Source organism: Monopterus albus, unplaced genomic scaffold, assembly GCF_001952655.1.
Source record: "Monopterus albus unplaced genomic scaffold, M_albus_1.0 scaffold105.1, whole genome shotgun sequence".
In the NCBI taxonomy this organism is placed as follows: domain Eukaryota; kingdom Metazoa; phylum Chordata; class Actinopteri; order Synbranchiformes; family Synbranchidae; genus Monopterus; species Monopterus albus.
Window position 1 is genome coordinate 685379 of NW_018127985.1, and position 8167 is coordinate 693545.

The 8167-nt window shown below is 43.8% G+C and overlaps 2 protein-coding genes across 10 annotated transcripts in view; both read right to left on the reverse strand.

Moving 5' to 3' along the window:
- The window catches only part of klhl18 (kelch-like family member 18), a 6381-nt gene extending 5980 nt beyond the window's left edge, over nucleotides 1-401 (reverse strand). Inside the window, exon 1 of the mRNA XM_020610364.1 lies at nucleotides 54-401. Within this exon, the coding sequence (XP_020466020.1) occupies nucleotides 54-254 (201 nt within the window). The 5' untranslated portion in view covers nucleotides 255-401. The remainder of the gene's footprint in view (nucleotides 1-53) is intronic.
- Nucleotides 402-1717: 1316 nt separating this feature from the next.
- The window catches only part of puf60a (poly-U binding splicing factor a), a 14205-nt gene continuing 7755 nt past the window's right edge, over nucleotides 1718-8167 (reverse strand). For 8 of the 9 annotated variants that reach the window (XM_020610366.1, XM_020610370.1, XM_020610371.1 and 5 more), the window contains 2 exons: nucleotides 6126-6364; nucleotides 1718-3860 (listed from right to left, as the gene is read on the reverse strand). In XM_020610366.1, the coding sequence (XP_020466022.1) occupies nucleotides 3561-3860; nucleotides 6126-6364 (539 nt within the window). In that variant the 3' untranslated portion in view covers nucleotides 1718-3560. The remainder of the gene's footprint in view (nucleotides 3861-6125; nucleotides 6365-8167) is intronic. The other variant, XM_020610367.1, reaches the window with a different exon arrangement.

Genomic DNA, 8167 nt, shown 5'->3' on the forward strand with positions numbered 1-8167 from the left:
ACAGGCTGTTATCTAGCAGGCAAACTTCAGCCACGAGCGGTGTCTGCGTTTACCTTGAGCGTGACATCACAGAGTTTCCCTTGACGTCGGATCTCCTCCATGACGACATAGCCCCGTGCCGGCAGGTCGTGCACTGAAAAATGAACCAAATCCTCGAGCTCTTCGCAGAGAACGTCGCCCATCGTCAGTAGGAGCGGCGGAGCGGCACGAACTGAGCCCACCGGGCCACCGTACACCAAGCGACTTCCGGCCATAATTTCACAATAAATGACACCGTCAAACCCTTGACTTCACATAGGTGCAGCCTGTACGGAAGGTGTTTTATACCCTTTCAAGTTTTACACATTTTATGGTTTAAACTCATCTTAAAATGGATTCAGTTCGATTTTTTAAGGATAAAATGAAAACTGTTTTGTAAATTTATTAATTTTTAAAAGGCTGCAACATCCCATTTACATTAAATTTCAGACCCTTTGTTATGACACTTGCAGTTGAGCTCTGGTGCATTCTGCTCCTACCAATGGTCTTTGGATGCTTCTACAGCTTGATTAGAGTCCACCTGTGCCTAATTTATCGCAATGAATAAAATATGAAAGGCACACACCTGTCTATATAAGGTCTCACAATTGACGGTGTATGTCAGAGTGAAAAAACAAAGCCATGAGGTCGAGAGAACTGTCCAGACCTGCAAGACAGGATTGTGTCAAAACAGATCTGGGGAAGGATACAAGAACATTTCTACAGCATTGGAAATGTCCAAGAGCACAGCCGCCTCCATCATCTTCAAATGGAAGAGATCTGGTACCACCACCAGTCTTCATAGATCTGAGCTCCCAGCCAAACAGAGTAGTCTGGGATGAAGGGCCTTGGTCAGACTGGAAACCAAGAACCTATGGATCACTATGAATAAGATCCAGAGTTCCTTTCTGGAGATGGGAAAACCTTACAGAAGGTCAGCCATCAGAGCAACTCTCCACCAATACGGCCTCTGAGCGGAAGGACTCAGACCATGAGAAGCAAAATCCTCTGGTCTGATGAAACAGAGACTGAACTATTTGGCCACAATTCCCAACAGTGTTTTTAAGGAAAACCAGGCCCCGAGCATTGCCTCACTAATGCAATCCATACAGTCACACAAGGTGACTGGGAGACTAGAGGGAAGGATGGATGCAGAAAATTATAGAGCAATTCTGAGCAAAAACCTTCTCCAGAGCGCTCAGGACCTCAGGCTGGGGCGAACATTTACACTTCAACAAGACAACAACCCGAAGCATACAGTCAAGAGAACACAGGAGTGGCTTCAGGAAAGCTCTGTCAAAGTCCTGGAGCGGCCCAGCCAGAGACCGGACCTGAACCCAATAGACCATCTCTGGAGGGACCTGAATATGGTGGTGTGCCACCATATTCAGGTTCCTTTACTAAAATTAAAACCTGAAAGGGAGGGGGTGACCTAAAGTGGGAAAGACATCCACTGATTCATAGTTTCTGGATCAACAGTGAAACGTTGCTAAAATATAAACTATGAATCTGTTGCTTCGCAGTAATGTGGAAAACAAGCCACATGCTCATCTGTGTCAAACTGACCTGTCCTGTGCTGCAAACACACAACCGTGGTGTCAGTGTGCAGCGGCTGAGGCGAGTCAGGGACCGTCTACAAAGTGCAACACTGAAAGAGAGAGGCCTACTGCACAAACATTCAGTAACATTACTCTTATCCTGTGTAGTGGTACTAAAATCACTTCACACATCAGTGGCCGTCTGCTGGCTCTACTGCAGCCCTTAGTTTGAACCAAGGGAGCTCAAAGACATCGTCACACACCTCAGAGAATACAAGATCAAAACTGAAAATGCCTTTTAACTTTAAGAAAACAACCTTTTTGTGAGTTCTGTTGCGGGTTTGAAGATCAGTAAAGTTGTAGATCAAGTTATCAAATAAAATAAATATAAATATAACTCTGAAACTGTTTAACTGTCTTACTGCTGTATTATTCATGAGCTGAGAGCTTTTATCTTCACTGACATTTTTTTTACAAAGTCAATCAGACAAGAGCTTTACATAAAGAAGAATAAAAACTCTGCAGATACTGTAAAAAAAAAAAGAAAAAAAAAAAAGAAAAGTTTTATTCACGTTTTGGTGTTTGACCTCCAAAAACTTGAACTCAACGTTGACCACTGACAAAATTGTTTTTTCTCCGAGGTTGCTGAGGAGAATCCATGTTTGATAAATCAACAATTGTCAGAAAAGTCAAGGTTTAAACACTGACAGCATTCAGAGAAAAAAAACCTGCCTGGTTTCAACAGGAATACATAAACCACACAGACAGACTGAAGTCAGTTTGAATTTGGATGAATATCAGTCAGTTCAAAACCTCAATACATACATCCAAGTGTTTCTGGTGTCTGGCTTTAGGACAACCTTAATATCTGGACTGCAACTGGGTTCATGTATTAACTCAAATCTGTGTCCAAACTGCTCATCAGTTTATAAATGTCAGTGTCCCTGAACGTAGCCAGAGTTTTTAAACAGCCATTTTCTAGACACGAGTCTTCATCCAGATTTACAAATGTCTGGTCGGACCAGGACTCGATTTACCTGCGAGGGGCCAAAATGAGCTGCAGGATCTCTGTTAACCCCTTATTGCTCCTGCTGCCTCTAAACTGCTAATTTTTTACACTATGAAACCAGCAAGACCTTGTTTTACTGCTGGAGGGCTGAAGCCAATATGAGTATTTTCATTGTTAATCTATCTGTGGATTATTTTCTCAATAACTGATCAATTACTCAGCCTTGAACATGTTAAGAAACACTGAAACATAATTTGTTTCCTAGTCCCAGGTCACATCTTCAAAGTTGTTTTGTCCAAAACCCAAGAGATTTACTGTGACAGAAAACAAACATCACAGAGAAGTGACTTGAAGTAAACAAAGTTTGACATGTTGGACTGAAAAATGACTTAACTGATTATCAAACAGTTGCCACTGTAATGGATTAGACAAGTTTTCCAACATGTGAACACAAAAGACTTTGAAACAGGTTTGGACGCAGGAACACTATTCAAGACCATAAATGAATATAACTAAAGAACGCACCTCTACTCCTCTGAAATGTCAAACGATGGTTTAATTACTGACATTCCCAATCAAAGGTTCAGTTAAGCTAACATAAAATAGTTGATAAAGGGCTTAAGATGCAGGGCGGTTGTTAATGCAACAGGTCTCCAACATTTCAAAGAAAAAAAAAAAAACCCATGAACCAAACAGCAAAATGGTTTCCAATTCATCTTCTGCCGATCAACTATTTGGCTCAACTCTAAAATGAAATGAAACTAGCAGCTGCCTGGAAGGTACAAGATCAATATAAAATTGACTTGGAAAATGATCAGCAGGGATAAATGATGTTCATGAGTTGTAGTTGAAACATAAAAAAAACAGCGGTATGGTCCTTTAGATCCTGCACAGAAACAAAGTGATGAGAAAAAATGTTTCTCTGGAGACAAACAGTAAAAACTCTGACAGGTAAGAAAGAGGCCTCTACACTACATACATCTGCGTGTCTGGTTCTATGCAGACAGGTCGCTGGTCTCGAAGCGCTCCTGGTCGTACACCTCTGCCACCACTTTGCGTCCTCCGAACCAGCGGTGGTTGAGCGCCTGGATGGCTCGGTTCATCTCGGCCGCCTCTGAAAACTCTACGAAGATCTTAACAATGACGTCAGCATCGTCCTCCTCGCCCTGACGCTCCTGGTAGATGATGACACGCTTCACCTGGCCAAACTTTCCACACTCTTCAGTGACCTCGCCTTCCAGGTCATCGTCGATGTCGTCAGGACCGACCATGTTCCTGAGGACCATGACGGTGGACTGACCAGGAGAGTCCGTATTAGAACAGTCCATTCATGTGTACAAAATTACAATGAAAAGAAATGGTTTCATATTTTAAAATTTCTAACCCCCCAGGAAAGCTGCTTCAAGGGCCACAGTCCAGTTTATTTTACCTGTACTCAATTCTAACTTGTTTACTGTGTTTTCCTTATCACATTATTAATTTGTTACTGTTTATTATCATTTATCTTAAGGATGGAAGCTGCAGCACAGTTACGTTTTACCCAAACACTGTCTGTTAGCCAACAAGGTCAGAGTCAAAACTAACAGGTACAGAGTCAGGACCAACAAGTCTCGAGTCAAAACGCGAGTCCCAGTACTTCCAAAACAACAAATGCTCCTAGCTCATAAATCACTAGGTTTAGGTGCTTGGACCCTGATGTGGAATATTTAACACTAAAGCTGAGGCCATTTTATTTACCTAGGGAGCTGCAATGTATCATTGTAAGTGTAGTGTACGCCACCCTCCCGGACAGCCTCAACAACTTCTATGCAAGGTTTGAAAGGTTGAACACAGGCAACCCCTCAAAATCCCCCTGTGACCCGGGGGACACTGCTTTTCACATGACACACACAGGTCCTGAAGGCCCTGAGACAGGTAAACCCCCATAAGGCGGCAGGATCAAACGGTGTCCTCCCCAGAGTGTTGAGAGGCTGTGGGGATCAACTAGCTAGTGTGTGTAGACATCTTCAACCCACGCAGTAGTTCCTTGCATTTTCAAAAAAATGCATTAACATACCAGTCCCTAAGACACCAGACACATCCACTCTGAATGACTTCAGGCCAGTGGCACTCACATCAGTCGCCATGAAGTGCTTAGAGAAACTGGTCCGTTAACCACATGGTCCCGGACACTGTAGACCCTCTCCAGGCAGGCTGACTGGGAAGATGACAGACCTCAGTGTCCCATCTCCCACCTGTAACTGGATTCTGAACCTCCTGACTGAAAGACCACAGGTGGTCAGAATGGGAGGGCAGGTGTCTGCTGAGCTCACAATAAGCACAGGCTCACCTTAGGGCTGCTGTCTCAGCCCCAAACTCTTCACCCTGTACACCCACGACTATGTCTCCAACCGTGACAACACCATCATCATTAAATATGCTGATGACACCACCATTCTGGGCCTTGTCAAGGGGGGAGATGAGTCGGGTTACAGAAGCTTGGTGAATGACATTCTTGTTTGTGGAGAGGAGAATGACCTCATCCTCAACACAAACAAGACAAAAGAAATAAGTAGACTTCAGAAAGATCCCCTCCCCTCTGCTGCGTCTGACCATCAAAGGGACTGAGGTGGAGAGGGCTGACAGCCACAAGTTCCAGGGCCTGCAGGTGACATCTGACCTGAGCTGGTCACTGAACACAGCTGCCTAGTTATACTTCATCGGGCGGCTCAGAAAAGCTGGTCTGAACCGTTGCCCTCTCACCCAGGCTTATAGAGGACTGGTAGAGAGCATCCTCACTACTAGCATCACAGTCTGGTATGGTAACACCACACAGGCAGAGAGGACCGCAGAGAGGATCACTGGGACTGAACTGCCTGCAATGGACACACTGTACACACAGCGCTGTCGTAAAAGGGCGGAGAACATACTCAGAGACCCACTCCACCCAGCTCACACTCTGCTCAGACACAAACACTGCACCTACAACCTCAGGCACAGCAGGGCGGACAGTATCATCACACACAGAACAAGACTTTACAACAGCTTTTTCCCTGCTGCAGTAAGACTGATGGCAAATACGAAAATGTGAGAAATGTGAGAATATATGTGCAATAACTTCTCACTATCTCACCAAGCGCAATGCCATATCCAGCTCCACCATGTGAAATACTAATTGTGATGTTTGAAGTTCACTGTGGGAAATACTATTACCCTATTTTTGTGTATTGTTTTTTAATACTTTGTTGCCTTTATGTAACTTTTTATTTTAAAACTAAGTGTTCTTTCTGGCTTTTGACTCCTTACCTGACTCCAAAGGAGAGCTGCACAAGAATTCCTATATGCCTAGACTGTCTGTTTATGCATAAATGGCAAATCAAAATATTGAATCTAGTTGCTGAACAAGTCTAGTTCAGCTCATTTATTTACATGGGTTTCCTGTCTTACATTATTTATTTAGCCGACTTGTGTTTGCTACAGATGTCAGTACAACACTAAATGGAGGTTATAACATTTTAAGCAGCACTCTCCCCGGTCCTGGTTCTTAGTGCTACGCTCCTGGGCACGATCTAAAGCCATACCTCCTGCTTGCGGAGTAGTTTTCTCATCACCATGTGCCTGGCGCTGCTCCCACTGATGCTCATGTGTTCCTGCTCACTGAGCGGCTCCATGGCTCCATCCTGTTGCACCTCCGGCTGACGCTCCTCGTCCTCCTCTTTCCTCTTCACCTCAGAGGCAAAAGAAGCAATTGCTGGAGGTGTCGCCAGAACCGGGTTCACCAGACCTACCTGGGGCAGGCCAGGGCGAGCCGGCGTCACCCCTGAAACAGAGGAAGCAGGAAGAACGGGACAATCAGACGGGTGGCAGTGGTTAGGCCACAAGGAGTCGCCCCAGTCTGCTGGAGAAGAACAACTGTGTCCTAGGTAGCAGCTTCTCCACTGGACTGGGATTGACCCCCTGCCATTTTTTTTCCAACCAGAATATATACTGGGTGCACTGGTTTAACAAGCCTATACTGCCCTGTTCAGGGGACGGGTGGGATTAAAGCTAAAATACTTAGAATAATTTTACATGTCTGTTTTCTATCAATTTTAAAAGCAGGTATCAACTCCACCCGCCTGTGACACGTCACTTCCCAACAATTTGCTGTCAACAAGTGCACCCTCAGACTGTACAGTCTGGAGCATCCTGACTGTGAGACTCCACCTTAACTCTCAGCTGCTCAATGATCTTCCTCTAGTGACCATGTTGAATTTAAACTAATACTTACGTTTGGTGCAGAAATAATCTCAGGGAACAGGAAGCTGTCACAAGTTTTGGACTTTAAGCTAAGAGGATCAGAGGAGGATGAACAAAACCCACTGACTAAAGACAAATATGACCCCCCACCCCCCAGTCCTCCCTAACTGCTCATGAAGGTGTCCAGGTGTTTTGTACAACAGGAGTGAAATTCCATTATTCATTCAGGATCTGAGACTCACTGGCCAATAGGAATGAGGGGCTATGTTTAAAGGGAGGGGCTAGAAACAGTCCTCTTCACTTGGTTGGTCAGTGTGCAGCAAAGGGGAGGGGTTAAGAGGTCACTGTCGGTGCAAATGTTGGGGTGGGGGGGAGAAGAGAAAAAACAGAGAGAGAGAGAAAAGACAATAAAAGAGAAAAATCTATTAGTGGAGACGCTTCTGACGAAGCCAACACAAACAACAACTGGGACAAACTACTTCCTGTCTGGAGTCTGTTCATAAAAGCAGAAGTGGTCTGACTGGTGGAGGCGACATCTGCTGGATGAAGCACTTCTCCCTTCACAGCAACTCTACACCTACACAGTATTACAGGGTTTCATCTCATCAAGGTCATAGTCTGCATCTTGTGTTGTAATTATCTTGTTTATTTATATGGTTATGAGAATTTGTATACAGAAGTATGTGTTTGACAAACAAGTTGTTCGCACATTATCTTGTTTCTACGAGATTCTATCTTTTTAGCAAAAATGATCCATTTATATAAATTACTTTCACATGTAATTTTATGAGCAGAAAACACATTGTCTTGTTCTCACAGGGGTTAATCTTGTTTTCTCAAGGTCTTGCACTGGTTATCTTGTTGAATCAACACGTGAACAAGATCTCTTCTTATTCACAAGTATATCTGGTGCTCACAGATCACTGTCTTGTCCGCACAGCTATTTTTGACTGCACTTATCATGTTTGTTATTTTGTTACTGTAGTTATTATCTTGCACACCATAGCAAATTAACAAAGAAAAACAAAAACAATAAGGTGTCAAGATAAACATCCATCCTGAATTGAGAAATGTATGTCTGCACCACATCTGAGGACATTTACAGCTTATTTATTCTTCATCCTGAGTAGTCACAGCTATAGCAGTGAAAAATTGAACGTTCACAAACAGATTAAAAAGTGAAAAAACACACCAAAATATGTAACAAGCAGTTACTGGAACCAAAATAACCTTGGAAATCAACTGGACTTGGATATATAGATCGAAGACGTTTCACCTCTCATCCAAGAGGTTTCATCAGTTCTGACTGACTGGTGTTGAGTCGGAGATATTTATCCCCCTCGGTGTGGTTTCAGTCCTTAGAAGGCCAACACTGCCCATTAAC